We start from the raw sequence: 24,791 nt of genomic DNA on the forward strand, positions 1-24,791 counted from the left end.
TTACCAGAAGTAAGCAGGTTGTGAGTTAGCGGCATGTGCATCCCGAGACGGGCTCCATGAAGCGGGGCCGTAGACACCTGGGCCTTCTACCTGCTCGGTCACTTTTCCTGCCCTTATCCGGGAAGGTTTTGGAGAGATTCTATTCTTTTTTTCTGGGCATTGTTCCAGAAGATAATATTGTGCTAATACAAAGGTAAAAAAAAAAAAAAAAAAAAAGCAATTGCAGCTGTGTTCAGACCTTCTTCTTCTTCTTCTTCTTTTTTTTTTTTTTTTTTTTTTTTTGCTTTGATCTTACTGTTTATAGAGTACTTTGGATTTCTTTGAGATTTTTAGCACGCCCATCTGGCAAACACACGTACTGTTTTGGGGTCAGGCCTCTGCAAAGCGTGTGTTAGAACTGACTGGCGTGGCTCTGCCTCACACTGTCTTTCTGCACTTGGGGATGAGCCCACCATCTCCAGCCTGAGAAAATTGCGGGTTTCATCAAGTTCTCCGACGAGCGCTGCAAGAGTGGATCTGCGCTGCTTCTAAACCTGGGGAGCTGCGTCTGTGTTTTTAACCTCTTACGGAAACACATTCCAGCGATGATTTTATAGAATAGAAACACAAAACCGTATCTGATGCTCTGCTAAGCACATTTACATGTACCATTTCATTTTAATCCTCCCAGAAGTTGTGATGGATATGAGCAAGCAGGCAGAGACTATGAGACCTGCCCAAGGTCACCCTGGTACTAAATCTCAGCACTGGAATGTCCCTCTGGGTCCAAAATAGCTGCTTGAACACCCTTGAAACCCCATTTGTGCCTTCACGGTGTAGCACCACAGTCAGTCAGTGACGTCCCATCCGCTTTGCTGTGACATGTTTTATCCTCTTATTGCTGCCTTTTTTTTTTTTTTTAATTAAGTAATTTCTAAGACCAACGTGGGGTTTGAACTCATGACCTCGAGATCAAGAGTCACATGCTCTACCAACTGAGCCAGCCAGGTTCCCTATCCTCTTACTGCTTATATGACTTGTTCTTCCGGTATCATAAGTATGTGTGATTTTGCCCCTGTTTTCTTTTGGAAAGATTTTTATCATTAGCATGTGTAGTTTTCTTGCATATCCTCCTTCTTTTGTGCAAAATCTTGTGGAAGTTTTGCTTTCAGAAAATCTTCCTAATGTTGTATAGAGTCTGGGGTATAAATGCCCAAGTTTTTATGCATGGTAAGGAGGAAATTACAGTCGTCATGAATTCTGTAGGACCTCCAATTTGCTTTATTGTAATAGAATGTTTTTCTAGAAAGAATATTGCTTAAAGCTGCATTTCTGGATCTCAAAACTTAGGAGGAGGAAACAAAACTAATAGCTACAACCTCTATAGTGAGTTATCAAGTTAAAATAATAGCTTCTAATGAGTCAGAATCTGGAATTCTGATTCCAGGATTTCAGTGTGAAAATAAGGATGATATTAAAAACATGTATAATCAAAAAATAAATCCAGAGAACACACTAGTGGTTGCCAGAGGGGAAGAGGGTGAAGGGATGGGTGAAATAGGTGAAGGGGATTAAGAGGTAAAAAAAACTTTCAGTATTGGTGTGCCTGGGTGGCTCAGTCAGTTAAGTGCCTGACTCTTGATTTCGGCTCATGGTTTTGTGGGTTCAAGCCCCACGTTGGGCTCTGTGCTGACAGTGCAGAGCCTGCTTGGGATTCTCCCTCTGTCTCTCTCTCTGCCCCTCCCCCACAGCGCTGTCTTTGTCTCTCTCTAAATAAATAAATAAACTTAAAAAAATAATAATAAAAAGAAAAATACGTCCAGTATTAAAATAAATGAGTCACAGAGATGAAAAGCACAGCATAGGGAATATAGTCAATAATATTGAACTATCGTTGCATGGTGACAGATGGTAACAGCACTCGATGAGCATTGCATAACGTACAAAATTGTGCTGTGTTTTGCACCTAAAACTGATATAACATTGGATGTCAACTGCCTTTCAATAATAAATAATAATAAAAAGCATGCATAATCATGCTCAGTGTGATACTATCCCTGGTCCCTGTACCATTTTCTAAATGAAAATGGTATTTAAAAAAAATTTTTTTTTAATGTTTATTTATTTTTGAGAGAGAGAGAGACAGAGCTTGAGCAGGAGAGGCAGAGAGAGGGAGGCACCCCGCTTATCAAGGTATGATTTAAAAAAATTTTTTTTTAAGTTTATTTATTTATTTATTTATTTATTTTTCGTTTATTTATTTTTGGGACAGAGAGAGACAGAGCATGAACGGGGGAGGGGCAGAGAGAGAGGGAGACACAGAATCGGAAACAGGCTCCAGGCTCTGAGCCATCAGCCCAGAGCCCGACGCGGGGCTCGAACCCACGGACCGTGAGATCGTGACCTGGCTGAAGTCGGACGCTTAACCGACTGCGCCACCCAGGCGCCCCTTAAGTTTATTTATTTATTTTGAGAGAGACAGAGTGAATGGGGGAAGAGTAGGGGGGGCGGTGCGAGACAGAGAATTCCAAGGAGGCTCCACGCTGCCAGTGCAGAGCCCAATGCGGGGCTCAAACCCGCAAAACTGTAAGATCATGACCTGAGCCAAAACCAAGAGTCAGACGCTTAACCAACTGAGCCACCCAGGCACCCCAGTGTATGCTTTTAATATAGTAAAAATCACCCCGTATAGGTTTCATGAGCTTGACAAATGAAATACCAGCGCCATAGTAAAGATAGAGAATATCTTTATCAACCCATGATTTCCCTCATGCCCCTTCCTGGTCACATTCCCCTCTCCCATCCCCATCCCTTTAGTACCACTCATCTGATTTCTGTTTTGCCTTTTCCAACATGTCCTAAATGGGATTAGACAGTCTGTAGCCTTTTATGTCCAGCTTCTTTCGCTTAACATAATTCTTTTGAGATTCAACCATGTGACTGCACATATCAGCAGTTCCTTTTATTGCTGAGTAATATTTAGTCATATGGATGTATTTATCCATCATAAAATGGTAGATATTTTGGTTGTTTCCAAGTTAGAGCTGTTACAGATAAAGTTGCTTTAAACATTTCCATGTTTCCAAGTTTTTTATATTTATAGAGTCATATTTATCAATCTTCTCTTTCCTGACTGTTGGGTTTTTTTTAATTTTTATTTATTTTTAATTTTTTTAAATGTTTATTTTTGAGAGAGAGAGAGAGAGAGAGACACAGAATGAGCAGAGGAGGGGCAGAGAGAGGGAGACAGAATCCCAAGCAGGCTCAAGGCTCTGAGCTGTCAGCACAGAATCCCATGCGGGTCTCAAACCCATGAGCTGTGAAATCTTGACCTGAGCCGAAGTCAGATGCTTAACCAACTGAGCCACCCAGGCGCCCCTGGTTTTTGGGTTTTTAACATAGTTGGAAAGATAATAAAGAAATTTACCAGGTTTCCTTTTAGTACTTTTATGGTCTCATTTTTAGCAAGTAGATCTTTGATCTGTTTGGAATTTATCTTAGTCATTAGGCATAAATCAATTTTTTTTTTTTTCTCCAAATGGCCACTCAGTTGTCCCCAGATTCCTAAATCAATCTTTTTAATCTGATTTAGGAAACTGTTTTATAATTATTTTTAATTATTTATAATTTATAATTTAATACAAACATTTTAATTTATTAGTTATTTGTGTTTATCACTGCTATTCAATTAAAGCTAAAAATTAAGACCCTATTTTTCTTTAAAATTTATTTATTTATAATCTCTACACCCAATGTGGGGCTTGAACTCACAACCCTGAGATTAAGAGTCACGAGTTCCACCAACTGAGCCAGCCAGACGCCCTTAAAACCTATTTTTCTTTAAACTTTCAAATACAAACCTAGTAAATTCAAATATAAATCAAGTAATTATGAATGAAAATTAAAAACACTGAGTTCCATTATCCTTTGATAAACATTTAATGAGCTACTTACAGTTAACAAATTATAATCTCTTAAACTTTTAAGCACTATTTACAAACTTAATCAGATTATCTTAGAAATTATTAATTAAAGCCATGGAACTTATAAATTTAATAAAATTAAGTTCTCTTAAATGTAAATACCATTTGCAACTTAATTAAATCATCTTAAGCATTTCAAACTATACCACAAATTTAATGTCTTTTATTTTCTCAAGCATTTCTAAATTCTAAAGAGACATAATTACAAATCTAACAAAATCAAACCAACTGTTTGAAAAACTGTAATGAAACAAATGTAAAAATATAGATCAAACTCTTTTAAACTTTTAGATATCTTAAAATCATGATAAACTTAATAGATATTCCTAAGTTTAAATATTGACTACCAACTCAATCATTTATATCATCCTATATATTTAAATTAAATTAAGAAATATATATATCAGATTCTGTGTAGCATTGTAAACATCTTAAGAATACACTAAGTACAGCTTCTAGTTAAAAAACTGTTATATACCTTCCCTCCCTCGGGCAACACCACTAAAATGACAATTACAGGGTTTTCCTAAAGCATAAACCCACAAAGACAAAGAGAATGGGAAAGGCAACAATTTTGCGTGCTAGAAGTTGGATGACCTACTAGAAGCTGATTTAACAGGCCTGACAAAGCTAAAATCTAAGCTCGTGGTGGGCAAGTGGAGAAGCCATCAGATTTGTACCCCAGAGTCTCAGAGCAGTAAAGCTCAAGAATGGGTAGGAGTGGTTTTTTTTGTTTTTGTTTTTAATGTTTATTTATTTTTGACAGAGAGAGAGACAGAGCATGAGCAGGGGAAGGGCAGAGAGGAAGACACAGAATCTGAAGCAGGCTCCAGGCTCTGAGCTGTCAGCACAGAGCCCGACGTAGGGCTCGAACTCATAGACCGCGAGATCATGACCTGAGCCCAAGTCGGACGCTCAACCAACTGAGCCACCCAGGTGTCCCAGGAGTGGGTTCTTTTGAAAGCAAGGGTAAAGAAGGACCTGGCAACAGTAGGAATGATTGGAATTCTGTTTGAGATGTTAGAACCACCTTCTTCATATCCTCCCCTCCTCTGCACAACCAACAACAGTTTTGCTTCACCCCCCAGAAGACTGGAAGTTTGGTCTCTGGAGGAGTATGTATGTATGTATGTACTCTGGAGGAGTATGTATGGCCTCAGGCCCCCAGGCCACTGGGACAGAGGGACTCAGTGTTAAATATGGCAAGAGATTAAATGAAAATCCAAATACTGATTTAGGAGACTCACTCTGACTCTCCCAAGGCTCAGGAGGGAAAAAACTAGAAGATTCTTCCCTGGAGAATCAGACCAGGCCAAGTAACGAGATCAAAAGGTATTAATAGTCAGGATCCTCCAACCAGAGAGCCCCAGCAGGTCACCCTATAAAGAAGTCTTCCTTTGAACAAGCCCTGCTCAAATGCCAGAACTTCCGATCAGCTTCCTAGCACCCCACTCCTGAATACCCATGCACATCTAAGAATTATCAGGCTTTTGAGGAAAGGCAAATCAAATCATCAATACCACCATGAACAACAAAATCCAGGAAATATAATTTTGGAAAAAGTAAAGAATGCACACAGACAGAGCAAAATACTTATCAGTAATGTTCTCAGCAGGATAAGAAGAGGTTTTGTATCCATGAAACAAGAATAGAACACAATAAAAGAGTAACATTCAGAAAAAGTTAAACACCTTTTAGAAAATAAAAAATATGATAGGAAAAAAATGAAAAACTCAATAGAAGCGTTGGAATATAAAATTGAGGAAATCTCCTAGAGAAAAAGAACCAAAGATAAGAGATGGAAAACAGGGAAAAAATAAAAGAATTAGACCAGGACATCCAATACCTGAAAAAAAGGAATTCCTGAGAAACATTGTACAAGAAAATGTCCTAAACCTGAAGTGTACCCAAATTAAAAGCTCTTACTGAGTGCCCTACATAATGAATGATTAAAGCTTCGTATCAGTGATCTCAAGCAAGGTCCACTGAGGAGACAGAAACCATACTGTTATTTTACCAAGGACAATTTATTATAAAGAATTGTTAATGAATACAAGACGGTTAACAACTTAAAAGGAGCAAAAGGGGGCAAAAACCCGTGCACAAATGTTTACAGAAACTTTATCCATAAGAGCCAGAAACTGAAAACAACTCAGAAGCCCAAGCATGAGAGCAGCAGCTTGGAAGAAAATCCAGAAGCTACAAGGAAGTAGGGGTGAATCTGAGACGTTTACAGCCTTCCCAAAATAGAAATCAAAAGGAAGCCGGCTCTACAGAACTGCAAAGCCAGCTGAAGAGTTCAGTACCGTATTGCTGTTATCACCATGTTCTTGATGTCATGGAGGACGATATTCTGAGTCAGACGTTGAAACTCTCATTCAAAGAATGATCCAGAAGACTCAGATTCTGAATACGGGGGAGTTTCAGGAATACCTTCATTTGTTTATTCCACTTATATTTTCCTTTTTTAAGTATACACACGGGCAATATAACTTTATTATATTTAGCAAAATACAGAGACCCCTGGGTGGTTCAGTTGGTTAAGCGACCGACTCTAGATTTCAGCTCAGGTCATGATCTCACGGTTCATGAGATCGAGCCCCACATCAGGCACTGTGCTGCCAGTGTGGAGCCTGCTTGGGATTCTCTCTCTCCCTCTGTCTCTTCTTCTCCCCTGCTTATGTGCATGCATTCTCTCTTTTTCTCTCTCAAAAATAAATATTTAAAAAATTAATAAAAATAAAAATTAAAAAAATACATATATTGTGTCAATATAATCTATAAAATTCATGAAGTAATTCAAATGCTAAGAAAAACATAATAAAGTACATGTCTAGTGAAGAACAAAAGAGACTTTCAATAAATATAAGTGATTAAAAAAACATTGTACTTCGATTTTTTTGGACAGAGCTATTTCTACATGACACATAAAATAATACCGTGGCATACAATGGCTGGTGTATTCGATCTGATGAAATATGGTATTATTTCACATAAACACATCCAACGGAAAAGAGGTTCCCAACACAGTGACAGTGCTCTGGCTCCTCCTCTCCACAACTTATGGCTTCTGTGTCCTCCAGATGACAGCTGTCATCTCAACCTGGCTCCCCTCTTAGTCACAAAATGGCTACGGTAACTCCAGCAGTCACATCAGAGCACAACAGCCAGTGTCCAAAAAGGGGATGTGTTTCTCTGTATAAGTGATAAAATCTTCTGGAAGCTTCTGCTGACTTCTGGTGTCTCATTGGCCAAAATTTTATCACATGCCCATGCCCATACCAATCACTGGTGAGGGTATGGAGGGAACTACCGGAAATGACTTAGACCAATCATGTCCTGCCTTCTGGAGCTAGAGATGAGGCCTGCAATCTGTGCGTAACCTATGCAGAAGAGAGAGTTTGCTGGACAAATCAGGGCTCCTCTAGAAAACGCAGGTGGGTGGCAACCCACAAAGACTGCTATCAATTCCTAATCACATTCATCGTGTTTGAAATTTACTACTTAAAAAAATTTTTAATGTTTATTTTTGAAAGACACACACACACACACACACACACACACACACACAGAGCAAGTGGGGGAGGGGCAGAGATAGAGGGAGACGCAGAATCCGAAGCGGGCTCCAGGTTCTGAGCTGTCAGCACAGAGCCCGATGCAGAGCTTGAATTCACCAACCGTGATATGACCTGAGCTGAAGTCTGGTGCTTAACAGACTGAGCCACCCAGGTGCCCCTGAAATTTACTAATTTGATTCTCCAAGGGCAACTTCATTTGTGAATTCTTGAAGGAAAGAACTATTTCAACACAATCCTTGTTAATTTCAGTTTATTCCATTCTTATTTCAACCTCAGACTCCTCTCCATTTTAAATAATGTTGCTTTTATTCCTAAAGTTTTAATTCCTAGTGATTACTACCATCCCAGAGTGAAAATTTGGATGGCTGAAAATCTAAGTTTCGCTGTGTTTATACAAATTGAACCAAACATAGAGGAACACATATTTGATGTTGTAAATTTGCCCCCAAAACATATCAGAATTATGGGCTATTTTAAATAAGGTGAAATAAAATAAACTATCTTCATAGTTCATCTAAAAAAATAACACCTTTCTACCTTCTGGAAAACCAGTGCTTTGTGAGTTTTTGAGTGGTATTGAAAGGTAAAGTTACATGTGGAGTTTACCTAGCAGTCCTAACTTCTCCATTTCTCAGTAGGCTGTTCAGATAACAAAATCCTTCTTCACCTAATAACAGATCTGATTCCCAAGCTCTCCATGACACAGAATCTCAAACCCCACTCTGTGAAATCCCCTAATTATACATGATGTCCAAAGCAGGGAGAAACTTGATCTGTTAGAATAACAATAGTCTGCAAGACAAAGCAGAGACAGCCGTGTGCTCACTTACAAAACTATTTCCTAGACAGACGCTGAGAAAGATTTGGAATCCCCCACTGGCTGTGTGGTATCTGGCAAATTACTCTAACCCTTCCTAAGTAACTTTGTTTTTAACTAGATAGATGACAGATAGATGATTCTTCTTAATTATGCTGTTGAAGAACTACAGCAAAGAGCATGCAATTCTTAATGATTACTGAAGATTAAAAAAAAATCGAACATCAGGTCAGAGTGAAAAACTGAAATAAATTATGTCTTGTGAAGAATCCGATCAGGAAAGCAAACCTCGCTGCATAAGAGCGAATATTGTTAGCTAGTTGATGAGAAAGAAGATGTTTGGGATTTGGGGCTGAGTTGGTTTCTATGGATATGAAGGACTGACCAGCAGGTGAACAAGAGGAGAAGGGAGAAAGAGGCAAGGACCCACCTCTATGGGGCACACTCCATATCTGGCATCGGGCTGGGGGCTTTGGATTTCTCCCGTGTCATCCCTCCAAGAGTCATCATCATTATTTCCATTTTGGAGATGAGGAAACCGAGGCCAAAAAAGATGAAGACATTTGCCCAAGGTATCTGATAGAAAACAAGGTTTAAACCCAGACCCATCTAATCGCAGAGTCTCTGCTTTTCTCCCATTAGTAGGATTTCTCAGCCGGGGTAGTGGTGGGAGCACAGTCTCAACCCTGGGGGAGGGCGGGGGTGTGCATTGTCCAAATATACTCAGATGCTGAGATGCCCAGCTGGGCCCACTTTTTTTCCCGTGTCCCCTCAAGGGCTGCCTAGTGAGTTGCTGTCCCAGTGGTGGAAAGGACCTAACGTTTAGGGGCCTTCACCAGATGAACGACAAATGCCTCCTCATCTTGCCTTCGTAATCGGTGAAGGAGAGATGCCAGGGGGTTAATGAGAAATCTTTGACCTCTCTTTTCAAAGTAAGCTCAGGGGCACGTGGGTGGCTCCGTCGGTTGAGCGTCCGACTCTTGATTTCAGCTCAGGTCATGATCTCGCGGTTCATGAGATCATGACAGGCTCACAGTGCAGAGCCTGCTTGGGGTTCTCTCTCTCCCTCTCTCTGCCCTGTCCCCCATGCTTTCCCTCTCTCTCAAAATAAATAAGCATTAAAACAACGACAACAAAGTAAGCTCAATGTCCAAGTTTATAATACAAAGATATACTGGAAATATATAGAAGTCTAAAAATATGCTATATATAAATTAAAATGTTAAAGAATTCTGCCAGCGATCACGTGTTTTCTACTAAGATATCAAATCCTGGTGCGTATCCTCTGAGGAGGCTGCCTGCCCATCCTTCCTGGAGCGGGTATGAGGCCCTGTACGAGAAGTAGACAGAAGATTCCCCGAGCCTCAGAAACAGATGCGAGTTATCTCAGCTGTCCACGGTGGGTTTCTCCATTCATAAAAAGACAGTCGTGTACTGCTCACAGGCAGTCGGGAGATTCGGGGGACCCGGGGAGAGGACAGTGAAGCCCATGTGACAGCCATATCTCAACTTGCAAAAACCAGCGTAAGCCCCTCAGCAGCTTTTCTTGCATGTTCGTTAACAAAACATGCACGTTTAATAAGAACAAGATGCTTAAAACAATATTTATGGACTTGAACATTTTCAAAATAGAGTTAAATACGTGACAATAGCTATGTATGAATATATGAGCTAAAATGAGCTGATGAGCTAATATCTAGCTAATAAGTAGCAATCAGTTCACAAATATTTGGGGATACCTCATAGCTCCGCTCCCTTCAAACTCCATCTGGCATGTTATATTTGCTCCCACTCTGATGTTCCTTCCCTCTGCATGTATAAATACTTTCCTTTCAATATTTGGATTAGTGGTGTATACACCTGTGAGCCTTTTAACAAATCATCATTAGCATTGTTCTGTGTTATTTTTTCATATAATATTTTATTGGCTGTGAAATATTCCATCATCTAAATGTGCCATCATTATTTAATTAGTCCCAGCTGGCAAACCCTTAGGTCAGTTCTGATTTTTCATTGTCGTAATTAACCTATGGCAAACACATGGAAAATGCTACACACATTTTCTGGCAAATTCCTCAGGATAACTTCTTTTTTTTATGTTTTTAAAAAAATTTTTTTTTTCAACGTTTATTTATTTTTGGGACAGAGAGAGACAGAGCATGAGCGGGCGAGGGGCAGAGAGAGAGGGAGACACAGAATCGGAAACAGGCTCCAGGCTCTGAGCCATCAGCCCAGAGCCCGACGCGGGGCTCGAACTCACGGACCGCGAGATCGTGACCTGGCTGAAGTCGGACGCTTAACCGACTGCACCACCCAGGCGCCCCGATAACTTCTTTTTTTAAAAAAAAAGTTATTTATTTATTTTGAGAGCAAGCGAGAGAGAGGCAGGGAGGGCAGAGAGAGGGGGAAAGAGAGAGAATCTCAAGCAGGCTCCACACTGTCAATGCAGAACCCAATGTGGGACTCAGGCTCAAGAACCATGAGATCATGACCTGAGCCAAAATCAAGACTTGGACACTTAATCAACTGAGCCACCCAGGTGCCCCAACAAAGGATACGTTCTTAACAAGTAGAATGTTTGGGTCAAAAGGCATGAATGGCCTTTTGATAGGTATTTGCCAAACCAATTCATGCCTCTCTCAATGATTATTAAGGGATTTATTCTTCCTTTGTCACTTAAAAAAAGAGGGAAGGGGAGGGGAGGGGAGGGGAGGGGAGGGGAGGGGAGGGAAGGGAAGGGAAGGGAAGGGAAGGGAAGGGAAGGGAAGGGAAGGGAAGGGAAGGGAAGGGAAGGGAAGGGAACCTTTACCAATCTGAAAGACAATAAGTGGTAGAAAATATCTACCATAATTTTCTGTTTTAATAAGTACAACATTTGGAACATAAGCGAGTCTTGACAAAGCTAAGTAGTGATTCTGAATATTAGCTTTTTATGTACTGCCCTGTAGAGATGACCCAATGACTGTAGGATAAAGGTCATACTTGAAGAAAGCTTCGGGCCTCAGCACAAACCCTATGTTTATGAGTTCGAAGGGAGGAGGCTTGGACTCTGGGTCTAGCCAGTCGTCTTTCTTTAGGCTAGTGTTACATTCTCAGTAATTCACTTCAGATACGTCAGAGGAGCCGTAGGATGCTGATCTGTGCTCAAGTTGACTTGAGTTTGTGCCCTGAGGCTTCTCCCTCTAGAGGCCATTATTGGCAAGCACTTCAAATGCGGCCTTCTAAATCAGTACCAGAGGGTTGATGAATTAGTATACTAAATGTTGGAAATAATTTTTCACTGATGAAACAAATGAGTAACAAGCAAGATATGAGGCTGACAAATAAGATTGAACAAGTGTCTCTCTGCCTTTCTTAATGTTTTGTTATCGGGGCGCCTGGGTGGCTCCGTCGATTAAGCGTCTGACTTCGGCTCAGGTCATGATCTTTCGGTTCGGTGAGGTCGAGTCCCGCATGGGGTCTCTGTGCTGACAGCTCGGATCCTGGAGCCTACTTCGGATTCTGTGTCTTTACCTCTCTCTCTGCCCCTCCCCCACTCGTGCTCTGTCTCTCTTGCTCTCAAAAATAAATAATACATAAAAAAAAATAAGTAAATGTTTTATTATTTATTTATTTTACTTTAATTCCGGAGTAGTTAACACACACTGTTATATTCATAGCAGGAGTACAATATAGTGATTCAACAACTCTATGCATCTCTCCGCCTTTTTTTGAACAATGTTAAGAAGTAAGCTTGGTCGTATAACATTGCTGGAGTAGTGATTGGTCTAGAACTCCATCTGTTCCCGAATCGTCCACCTAACTAAGTGATCTGGCTAGAACTGTGGCTGATTATGTCATTGTAACATAGGTGTGCTTGTAGCAGAGAGAAACTTTCCCGTGAAGGTTCCCGCACAGTGCCCCAGTGGTTGGCGAGGATGGGACTCCACTGACCTTCCAGAAACGTAGTTTGGACTTTTGTGCCTGCTTGGTGACATGGCAGAATTCAATCTGAGACTCGCTTTCCTTGTAACATACCTCCTGGTGGTATGGCCACAGGGAGAGACAACCCACCACTTCTTTTTTTTTTCTTAATGTTTATTTATTTTTGAGAGAGAGAGAGACGGAGAACAAGCAGGGGAGGGGCAGAGAGAGACAGAGTCACAGAATCTGAAACAGGCTCCAGGCTCTGAGCCGTCAGCCCGGAGCCGCCGCTGGGCTCAAACTCCCTAGCTGCGAGTTCATGACCTGAGCTGAAGTCAGACGCTTAACCCACTGAGCCACCCAGGCGCCCCAAGACTTTAGAGTTTTGTAACGTACACATTCTTTCCCCCTTATCTATAGCCATCAGCACAACATCCAAATGAACAGTAACCCTTTAAAGGACCTACCTGCTGTTGGGCAGGGTGCTAGGTAAGCACATCTCCATGTTCCTGAGAGATAGCAGTTATCCTTCAGATATCAGGGAAGGGGAGACAGGTGGGAGATGAGCCTCAGGAGATGATAGGACGCAGGGAGGCAGCTCTAGAAGGAGAGGAAAGCTGGCTGAAGCCCAGGCCTGTAAGCAAGGGGGCAAGGAGTAAGAAGCAAGGAGAAGGTCTGGCCGTTCAAAGGCTGGGGGTGGGGGTGGGGGTGGGGGGGTGGTTCCAGAACAACCAAGAAGGGCCAAAGAACTAGTAGGGATGTGAGTTCTCTAGGAACTCTTCGTGAGTGTCTTTTGCTCACAGTGGCCCAAAAAAGATACACCAAGACTTGTGAGGACCCCAGGGAGCAATGGGTGGGTGGGGATAGGGGAGAGGAAATAAATAAGGGAGGCCCCATAGCCAGCTTTACATGCTTTAGCAACTTTGCCTTGGGCAGAGTCTTCCTGACCGCAATTTTAACCTCACGTGGCAATGCTAGGGAGAGAGGAAGGCAACCAGTTTCTCCGCACTGTCTCCTAACCCATCTCTTCCCCCAAAGCCCTCATCTAAGTGTAGAAAGAAGCTGGTTTGTTTGGTGGAAGTTTTACGATCTCAATTAACTACCGAGTTCCATGACAGGTTGAAAAACGTGAGATAAATTGAATAAGCTTCACGGGGCTCCTCATTAGGGCCAAGGGCTGACACTGCCATGAAATCAACATAGAACTTAGGTGGGGTTCGTAACCAGGGAAATGAGGTTTGCTTCAAATAAACCACCATGCTCGTAGAAGACAAATGGACTATGGGCAGATCCATTACCAAGAAGTGTCCTGGTTACGTAATGACACTTACACGCATCAAACAAAGCACAATGGTGCTTTCCCCAGCCCTGGCCGTGTAACTGTCCTTTCTCTATGAGTAAAATATCCACTCATCTCGTCTGCCCCGTAGACAGGAAGGGAGGCAGAGAGTGGAGCGGAGCAATTACTTTGGAACCGGCTCCCCAAGTTAGAGAATCTCTCTACTCAGAGATCCTCAAGAGACAGATAGCCATCTGGGTCTGTGTGGTTTAACATCCACTGACTTCACAGATTTTTCTTTTTTTAATTTTTTTAATGCTTATTTTTGAGAGAGAGAGTGTGAGCAGGGTAGGGGCAGAGAGAGAAGAAGACACAGAATCTGAAGCAGGCTCCAGGCTCTAAGCTGCCAGCACAGAGCCGGAAGTGAGGCTCGAACTCACGAACCGTGAGGTCATGACCTGAGCCGAAGTTGGACGCTTAACCGACTGAGCCCCCCCCAGCGCCCCGACTTGATAGATTTTTAAGATGCCTTCCAGCACTTTGATTTTGTGACCCTGATCTCTAAGGGAAATGTGAGATGCACAGACCTCCTTTCTAATTTGATGTGATGCTAGAGTGCAAAGTCATAGCTGATGTTGGACACACAGCCTTATGTGCCTACTGCCACGAGTTTTCAAGATCCCAGACCGAAGTGTAGCTGTTGGTATTGAGATCAGCTTTAATTTCTCTCCCCTTCTATCCAATCACAGGTAATCTTTAGATGGTGGAAGATCTCTCTGAGGAGTGAGCATCGATCAGCAAAGCCTGGAGAAGCAAAAGACACTCACGAAGAGTTCCTAGAGAACTCCCACCTCCAAGGTCAGAAAGGGAGCACATTATATATACTTACTGCTAAGTTCTCTTTACAATAGTGATAGATTTTCTTGCAGAAATATCCAACATATCATCATTTGAACTATTGATATGTAATTATGTACTTAAAGACAGAAAATTGTTAACATACCCTGAAATTTCTCTTGGGAAAAATCTCCCAAGTGTTTAAGTTCTATAGGTTAACGTGTTCATTCCACTAATAATCTCAAATTGCGTAAATGTAATTTTTTGCTGTAGCATTTAATTATAATAGGTTTCCTTTAGTTAAAAATGAATTAAAAGCTTATGTGAAAATGCAATCAAATTCTCAAATCCTTGAATGCTTATGCATTTTGCATTTAAAATTGCTACCATTTTTTTTCATTTTTCAGTTTTATTTTTTTACATTTTTATTAATGATTTATTTTTTAATTTGCATCCAGGTTAGTTAGCATATGGTGCAACAATGGTTTTAGGAGTAGATTCCTTAATGCCTCTTACCTATTTAGCCCATCCCCCCTCCTACAACCCCTCTAGCAACCCTCTGTTTATTCTCTATGTTTAAGAGTCTCTTCTGTTTTGTCCCCCTCCCTGTTTTTATATTATTTTTGCTTCCTTTCCGTTATGTTCATCTGTTTTGTCTCTTAAAGTCCTCATATGAGTGAAGTCATATGATAGTTGTCTTTCTCTAATTTCGCTTAGCATAATACCCTCTAGTTCCATCCACGTAGTTGCAAATGGCAAGATTTCAATCTTTTTGATTGCCGAGTAATACTCCATCATATATATATATATATACCACACCTTCTTTATCCATTCATCCATTGATGGACATTTGGGCTCTTTCCATACTTCATCTATCGTTGATAGTGCTGCTATAAACATTGAGGTGTATGTGCCCCTTCGAAACAGCACACCTGTATCTCTTGCTACCATTTTTTTAAATATCAAAGTTTGCTTCAAGAAATAACCTTGGGGTGCCTGGGTGGCTCAGTCAGTTGAGTGTCCAACTTCGGCTTAGGTGATGATCTCCCAGCCCTTGAATTTGAGCCCTGCGTTGGGCTCACTGCTGTCAGTGCAGAGCCTTCTTCGGATCCTCTGTCTCCCTCTCTCTCTGCCCCCCCCCCCCCAAATAAATAAACATTAAAAAAAGAAAAGAAAAGAAAAGAAAAGAAAAGAAAAGAAAAGAAAAGAAAAGAAAAAGAAATAGCCTTAATTAGGTAGCATGTGGACTAAATAGAAATTGCCCTGAGTTTCCCCTTTGCTTTTTTGCTTTTCACAGTATGAAAATTTCAAATACAAATCAAACAATGGTTTTTAACAAACTCTCATGTACCTATAACCTGGCTTAAATAATACTCAAAATATAGCCAAACCTCTACACAAAGCCACTGTTCCCACTGAATTCGTTTGCAGCAAATCTCAATTGTTACATCATTTTATCCCAAACTACTTGAGTATGTGTCTTTAAAAAAGATTCCTTTTAACTAAACTCCCTAATAATAATTTACTTTAATTATAAAAATTTAAAGCTAGAAGGCATTATAGAGATTTTTATAGGAGTTAATATCAAGGAACTTTTACATATGCATTCTCATTTTATTGTTACAATATCCTTGTGAAATCACGAGTATTATCCCCATTTCACAGACGAGACTCAGAATGCTATGGTTTTCCAGGGCTCCACAGCTAACCTCAGACATTGCCAGGACTAAGCACTGAGAGCCAAAAAATCAAGTATATTAATCTTATTTTTAAAGACACCTTCTGGGTGGATCTTTGATAATCAACCCTCTTAAAGGTATTCTATATTTAAATTATAGCATGTAATTGTTGTTTTAGACAGAGAGTAGGTTTTGTCTTGTTTTGTTTCATTAAATCTTTGAAAGTCTGGATTGATTGCCTTCAATTTCTGATATTGCATACATCTTTCTTTGTTAACCTCTTTACAGCAGGTATTTATAAAATGCATTAGTGGTTTAAAAAGAATCATGTTGGGGAAAGACTGTCCACTTTTTTCTTGAAATTTCTTTCTTTTTTTAATGTTAATTTATTTTTGAGAGAGAGAGAGAGAGAGAGAGAGCACAAGCAGGGGAGGAGAAGCAAGAGAGAGGGAGACACAGAATCCAAAGTAGGCTCCAGACTCTGAGCTATCAGCACAGAGCCTGACGCTGGTCTGGAACTCGCAACTGTGAGATTATGACCTGAGCCGAAGTCAGCTGCTGAACCAACTGAGCCACCCAGGCGGCCCCCAAGACTGGTAATTTTAAGATGGTTTTTCAAGCTCAGGGACCATGTCTTATTAATCATTACCTTTTCTTTTTTACATTTAAAAAAAAGTTTATTTTTGAGAGAGAGAGAGAGAGACAGAGCATGAGTGGGGGGGGGGGGGAAAGAGAGGGAGACAGAATCTGAAGCAGGCTCTAGGCTCTGAGATGTCAGCACAGAGCCCAATGCAGGGCTCGAACCCATGAACCATGAGATCATGACTTGAGGTGAAGTTGGACGCTTAACTGACTGAGCCACTAGGTGCTCTGAAAATGTTTCCTTACCCCTTCCAGCTTCTAGAGGCACCTACATTCCATGGTTTCTGGCCTCTTCTTCCATCTTTAAAGCCAGTGATGGCCTGTCCAATCTTTCTTGCTCTGCCACTCCTTCAGCGGTCACATGTCCTCCTCTGCTGACTCTACCCCTCCTGCCTCCCTCCTTCCTTCCTCAGGACCTTCGTGATTGAATTGGGTCCACCCAGTTGATCTGTGAGATAGGTGATCTCCCCATCTCAAGACCTTTTTTTAATTTTTTCATTATTACTATTATTATGTTTATTTTGAGAGAGAGAGAGAGAGAGAGAGAGAGAGAGAGAGACAGAGTGTGAGCAGGGGAGGGGCAGAGAGAGAGAGGGAGACACAGAATCCGAAGCAGCCTCCAGGCTCTGAGCTATCAGCACCAAGCCCAACTTGGGGGCTGGAACCCAAAAGCCAAGAGATCATCACCTGAGCCAAAGTCGGACACCCAACTGACTGAGCCACCCAGGCATCCCTCTCAAGATCTTTAATCACACCTGCAGAGGCCCTTTTGCCATATAAGGTCACATATTCACAGCTTCTGGAGATGAGGATACAGGGCATCATTTGGCAGGGCCATTATGCTGCCTACCACAGTGATATGTGTGATATGTGTCACAATCTAAATTGCAAAATAAAAAACATTGCCGAGCTTCCCCCCTCCCCCCAGATTTGCATTTATTTTTTATTTTTTTAAGTAGTCTCTACACCCGACAGGGGGCTGGAACTCATGACCCCAAGATCAAGAGTCTGGTGTCCTACCAACTGAGCCAGCCAGCCGCTCCTAGATTTCCATCTTTAAAGGACAAAATTCACAAGTTTATTATTTAAAAAGTCATTCATGGGGGAACCTGGGTGATTCAGTTGGTTCAGCATCCAACCTGATTTTGGCTCAGGTCATGATCCCAGGGTTGTGGGATCGAGCCCCTAGTCCAGCTCTGTGCTGAGCTTGGAGCTTGCTTAAGATTTCCTCTTTCGGTCTACCCTCCCCCACCCCTCCATTCAGGGGGTTTAGTCTCTTTGGATATCAGTTTCCTCAACTGTTGATAATGGAAATAATAAAAGCATTTCACACATAGGGTCCTTATGAGGAGTAATTGAATGAAGTGCTTAGAGTTTGCCAAACACGTACCAACTGGCTATCGCAGTTTTTAAAATTTGACAAGTGAAAATTCCTTCTCTCTTCCTCCAAGCTCTGTTCCCCTGAGGTAACTACTATAAATAACTTCATTCTTTGCATTTGAATTCTTTCTGCTTGGGATTGTGTGTGTGTTTGTTTGCAGAAATAGAATCTTTCTTTCCTTAATTTGTTTTTGCACTGATTATATTGTGAACATTTTTCCTTGAGCATACGTAAAGAAGTACCTTGTCCTTTTCCAAGACTGTATGGTATTTTATTGTAGAAACATACAATCTCAATTGATGGGCATTTTCAAAAGCCTTTGGGCACATTCTGGGATGTATTTATCTTTGAACACTTACGTGAGAACTCCTGGAATTACTGGAACTAAAGAAATGTACATTATAATTTTGATAGAGTATTGTGAGTATTTTTTAAAATTTTATTTTAATGTTTATTTATTTATTTTTGAAAGAGAAAGAGAGAGAGAGAGAGAGAGAGACAGAGAGAGACAGACCATGAGCAGGGGAGGGGTAGAGGGAGAGGGAGACACAGAGTCTGAAGCAGACCCCAGGCTCCGAGTTGTCAGCACAGAGGTCGATGTGGAGCTTGAACCCATGACCCGTGAGATCAACACCTGAGCTGAAGTTGGACGCTTAACCAACTGAGCCACCCAGGCACCCCAGAGTATTTTTTTTTTTTTAATTGAATCTAGAGTTCAGGGCTAACTTGACCGAGGATGGAACTTCTGTTAGCTGGCTTGAGTAGCCCTGTCATGGGATACAGCACAAATGCCATCTATAATTTATTTGACCTTTATAATTACGCTAGTTTGGAAAGCATTTCAAATTGGGTGATTTGCATTATTTCAACTTTTATTCATAAAATGAGACTTCATTAATATTTTGATGTCACCGTATTTTAATTTTGAGTAATGCAAAGCTTGAGTAATTCACAATGTCAATTACTTCGCTGTTCTCTCGCACACACAAAACTGTTCTCCGAAAAACTGCTGTATTAATTACACTCCATCCACCAGGATATGGTTTTCTTGCACCTTTGCCATCACTAATTAGATATTACTATTCTTTTTCATCTTTTGCAGCCAGATGGTGAAAATAGTGTCATATTTAATTAGCATTTTCCTGATAACTAGTAAGTTGAGCATCCTGTCATGTGTAATTACCATTTATATCCTTTCAGTAATTTGCTTGTCTGTATTCTTTGTCCACTTGTCTATGAAGTTTGAATTTTTTTTTTCCTGAGACCTTAAAAAATCTGAAGAAACATCTATGGATTTTTTTCCTCTCAGTTAAATAAATAGGAATAATCAGAAAATTAGCTCTTGGAAATATTTTAAAAAACTGAGTCTAAGGCAAAAATCTGCCTATATAAACTCCACTCAAAGTGCTGATTCATGGGTTGAAGTTGAATCCAACCTAAAAATAAGTTGTTTTCCAACTTATGTCCCTTTTATAGTTGGTTGCTTTGATCTTCGAATGAGGTATAAGTAGTGGTTAAGTATTTAGGCCAATCCACAAAAATCCCTGTGATAAAACCAAATGGCTTCAACAACCCTATCTTCTGAACCAAACGACAAAGTTTCTTGTTTCTGCTGTTGCTTGTGAAAGGAAACGTGGGTGATAATGGTGATGTAGTATAGACGTCAAAGAATGGAAATTCTCTTGGACATTTAGATGATTTATGAGGAAAATGGGACTGCACGTTCGAAATGGGGACTATAATGGAAAATTGATAACTCGAATAAACACTAATAATCCTGAAATATTGGCCTGTGGTCAGATTCTAAGAATATTGGTACACCGGAAATAAGAGAGTGGGAAACAGATGTTCTTACCTTATTCCCAAACCTGTGCCAGGCCCACACCATGGATCCGTGATCCATTTTCTCTGGGTTCCTTCTTCATTTAGCCTGTATCTCAGACTTTGACTTGGGACTTTATTTTCTCAGGCCTACCCACCACCTCTTAGTCAACTCCCCTCCTTCTCTCTGGCCTCTTCAATCAGCTGGTCCTTGTCTTCAGCCTGGATTTCTAGTTTCTGCCCGCCTGGGGTAGGGGTCTGTGGGTAGAGGTGGGGTAGGAGAGTGTTAGAGGCAAGAGCACTTCGGGGAAGTGTGGGAGCCTAGCTCTGGGCTACAGAGCAGGGAAAGCAGATCTGAGTAAGACTTGTTGTATTTTATTATTTTTTTATTGACTAATTTTTTGAGATAATACACATAGTAAAGCAAAAATTAAATCAGTTTAAAAAGATTTTTAAAATAGGGGTGCCTGGGTGGCTCGGTCGAATGTCCGACTCTTGATTTCAGTTTAGGTCATGGGTCTCACTCTTCATGAGTTTGAGCCCCATGTCAGGCTCCATGCTGACAGTGTAAAACCTGCTTGGGATTCTCTCTCTCTCTCTCTCTCTCTCAATAACATAAATAAACTTAAAAAACAAACAAACAATTTTAGAATAAAAGTAAGTCTCCCTCTGATCTCATGTTCAGTTCCTGTGACAACATCAGTAACAGTTTCTTGAATATCCTTCCAGAAATGGTCTATGCATATATACAAAATATATTAACCCAAAAAGAAGAATCTTATACATTGTGTTCTATACCTTGCCCTTTGAAAGCTTTAAAATTCAGAAATATCTTTTTTTTTTTTTTTAATTTTTTTTTTCAACGTTTATTTATTTTTGGGACAGAGAGAGACAGAGCATGAACGGGGGAGGGGCAGAGATAGAGGGAGACACAGAATCAGAAACAGGCTCCAGGCTCCGAGCCATCAGCCCAGAGCCTGACGCGGGGCTCGAACTCACGGACCACGAGATCCTGACCTGGCTGAAGTCGGACGCTTAACCGACTGCGCCACCCAGGCGCCCAGTATTCTATTATATTATAAACCATAGTTTACTCAAACATCTCCCTTACTAAGGGTTGTTAGGTGGTTTCCACTTTTTTGCAACAACACATCTTCATTTACTCTTGTGTAATGTGTGAATGTTTCTTTAAGTTGGGTGTGTAGAAGTGTATTTGTCAAGTTGTAGGATATGTGCCTCTTCAACTTTACCAGGGAATGACAATCTCCTCTCCAAGGGGGTTAAATCAGTTTATACTCTTGTTGGCATTTTATGAGAGATGTTATTTCTTTATATTCCTACCAACATTTGCTGTAATCAGAGATACATGTTAATTTTTGCCAAACTGGGTGTGTAAATTCCCTGATTATTTTTTTTTTTAATTTTTTTTTTCGACGTTTATTTATTTTTGGGACAGAGAGAGACAGAGCATGAACGGGGGAGGGGCAGAGAGAGAGGGAGACACAGAATCGGAAACAGGCTCCAGGCTCCGAGCCATCAGCCCAGAGCCCGACGCGGGGCTCGAACTCACGGACCGTGAGATCGTGACCTGGCTGAAGTCCGACGCTTAACCGACTGCGCCACCCAGGCGCCCCCTTTTTTTTTTTTTTAATTTTTTTTTTCGACGTAAATTCCCTGATTATTAATGAGGTTGAGTATCTTTTCTTACATTTATTAACGATGTGGGTCTTCCCTTCTGAGAAGTGCTAATTCACTTCTTTGCCTATTTCCACTTTTTGGTTGTTTATCCTTTTTTCTATTGATTGTAAGAATTTTTTTACATGCATATTTTGAATACTAAGTTTGGTTAAATGTGCTGCAGAGGTTTCACCAAGTTTTTGGTTTATCTTATCACCTTGTTTATGTGTTTTTACCCATATAGAGGTTTGCAATTTTAATGTAGTTCAAATTTGTCAACCTCTTTTTATAAATGTTTTTGAAAATGATTTATTTAAAAAAAGTTTATTTATTTATTTTTCAAGAGAGCAAGAGAGCAAGGGAGGGGCAAGGGAGGGGCAGGAGAGGGGCAGAGAGAGACGGAAAGAGAGAATCCCAAGCAGGTTCCACACTGTCAGCGCAGAGCCCTCCTCGGGCTTGATCTCACCGATCATGAGATCATGACCTGAGCTGAAATCAAGAGTCAGATGCTAACTGACCGAGCCACCCAGGCACCCCTTGTCAGTCTTTTTTTTTTTTTCTTTTTCTTTTTTTTTTTTTTAATTTTTTTTTTTTTTTCAACGTTTATTTATTTTTGGGACAGCGAGAGACAGAGCATGAACGGGGGAGGGGCAGAGAGAGAGGGAGACACAGAATCGGAAACAGGCTCCAGGCTCTGAGCCATCAGCCCAGAGCCTGACGCGGGGCTCGAACTCACGGACCGCGAGATCGTGACCTGGCTGAAGTCGGACGCTTAACCGACTGCGCCACCCAGGCGCCCCGTCAGTCTTTTAATATATGGCTTATACTTTTGTGTTTTAAGAAATCTTTCCCTTCTCTGATTTTGTGAGGATATACTCCTATTTTTAATTGAACTATCTTACAACTTGTTCCTCATATTTTAGTCTTTAACTTATCTCAAGTTTATTTTTGGCTATGATGAGATGAGAAGTTTTACGTTTTTTCTGTATTTATAGGACAGGATCTTTAGTTTGTCTCCCACCAACACTACACTGCTTTAATTACCATCTTTATAGTAAGTTTTCTTACCTGCTAAAATGAATTCATCTTCCTCCTCCTCCTTTTCTTTACAAAAAAAGAACTGTTTACCTGTTCTTGACTTTTTACTCTGCATATGAGTTTTAAGGCCAGCTGGTAAAGCTATGCAAAGATCCCTGTTGAGATTTTAATTGGAATTGGGTGGAATTTCTAGATTTTTGAAGAGAGAATTGTCATCCTTTGGTCTTTTCAAAATGAGCATGGTATAGGTCTCCATTGATTTAGGTCTTCTTTTACGAAGAGTTTTAATGTTTTCTTCACATCGGTCTTATTTGAACTTTAAACATGTTTTGCTCAAATTCTTCCCGGGTAGTTGGTGATTTTTTTTTTTTTTTGTAGCTACGAGTAGGATCATGTAGGGGCACTTGGGTGCCTCAGCCGGTTAAGCTTCTGACTCTTGGTTTTGGCGCAGGTCATGATCTTGCGGTTTTGTGGGTTCGGGCCCCACATCAGGCTCTGAGCTGCTGGCGGTGGCAGGAAACCTGCTTGGGATTCTCTCTCTCTCTCTCTCTCTCTCTCTCTCTGCCCCTCCCCCACCCATGCTGTCTCTGTCTCTCTCAAAATAAACACACTTTAAAAAAAAAGAATAAAATCAGGTAAAAAATCCACTTTAATTGTTTTAAGTTTTAAAGATTAAAATTTGAAACGATTAAAATTCTGTTTTAAGATTATGTAAAACTTGGATGTGTTTCCCAAGTCAAAACTGTAAAACAACGTACATACAGAGGTTTGGTTTTGTCCCTATCTGTTCCGCCTTTTCCTTCCCTTTCCCTAGGCTAACCGCTTGTGTTTGTTATGGACATTTTCAGTGATTCTTTGTGCCGATATAAACAAATTCATATACATATGTGTTTGTATCCCCTTACTTGTTATACAAATGATAGCGTTCTACCCTACCGTTTCCGCCAGGATATCCTGGAGATCACTTCATGCCTCTAGAGATCTTCCTCCCCCTCCTCTTCCTTCTTCTTTTCTTTCACAGCTGCATAGTATTTCTTTGTGTGAATGCACCAGAATCCTAGTGATGAAATCTTGGGTTCTTTCCAATCTTGTGATAATACGAAGAGTGCCAAAATGCATAACCTTGTGCCCGGGTTGTTTCATATTTAGGCAATATGTTTGTGAGATTACTGAGTCAAAAGACAAATGCGTATTAAGTCATCACTTTGAATTAATTGTTGCTGGTATACAGAGAAGCGATGCTGACCATTTTCAGTAGAATTTTTTTTTTTTTACTTTTTTTTAAATGTTTATTTATTTTTGAGAGCGAGAGAGAAAGAGAGAGTGGGGGAGGGGCAGAGAGAGAGGGGGAGACACAGAATCTGAAACAGGCTCCAGGCTCTGAGCTTCCAGCACAGAGCCCAACTAGGGGCTCAAACTCACAAACTGCGAGATTATGACCTGAGCCGAAGTCGGATGCTTAACCGACTGAGCCACCCAGGTGCCCCTAGAATTTCTTTTTTTTTAAATGTTTATTTAATTTGAGAGAGAGCGAGAGCAAGAGATGGTAAAGGAGAGGGGCAGAGAGAGAGGGAGAAAGAGAATCCCAAGCAGGCTCCTTGCTGTCAGCACAGAGCCCAACGTGAGGCTTGTTCTCATGAACTGTGGGATCATGACCTGAGCTGAAATCAAGAGTTGGATGCTTAACTGACAGAGCCACCCAGGTGCCCCAATTTTCTAAGAGTTTTTATTCATAAATAGGGGTTAGAACTAATGAAATAATTTTTCTATATTTTTGAGATGATCATTTTTCCTCCTATTTGTTTATATGGTGAATTATATTAAATAGTCTTCCAAAGTTATTGCATCCTTGGATTATCCTGGGATTAACTATCCTGGTCACAATTTATCTATTTATTTTATATATTGATAGATTGAATTTCCTAACATTTTATTTAGAATTTTTGCCGTGTATGCTCCTAAGTGATTTTCCAGATGCAAATTTTCTTCTTGCCTACCATCATTTCTAGTTTAAGCAACCTCATAATGTGAGTTGGGGGTTTCCTTCTACTTCTATTCTTTGGGACAAATTACCTAAGATATGGATTGTCTGTTCTCTGGGAGTTTATTAAAGGCTCACAAGCAGTGTAGATCTGAAGCTTTGCTTGACGGTTTTCCTCTTTAATCCAATCAGTGGT

At 40.7% G+C, this 24,791-nt stretch overlaps 1 protein-coding gene across 2 annotated transcripts in view; it reads left to right on the plus strand.

The window, feature by feature from the left end:
- The window catches only part of FBXO36 (F-box protein 36), a 99,780-nt gene that overhangs the window by 43,643 nt on the left and 31,346 nt on the right, over positions 1–24,791 (plus strand). For both annotated transcript variants that reach the window (XM_030326693.1, XM_030326690.1), the window contains exon 2: positions 14,289–14,397. In XM_030326693.1, coding sequence (XP_030182553.1) covers positions 14,289–14,397 — 109 coding nt within the window. The remainder of the gene's footprint in view (positions 1–14,288; positions 14,398–24,791) is intronic.

The sequence above is a fragment of the Lynx canadensis genome, chromosome C1 (assembly GCF_007474595.2).
Source record: "Lynx canadensis isolate LIC74 chromosome C1, mLynCan4.pri.v2, whole genome shotgun sequence".
NCBI classification, from domain to species: domain Eukaryota; kingdom Metazoa; phylum Chordata; class Mammalia; order Carnivora; family Felidae; genus Lynx; species Lynx canadensis.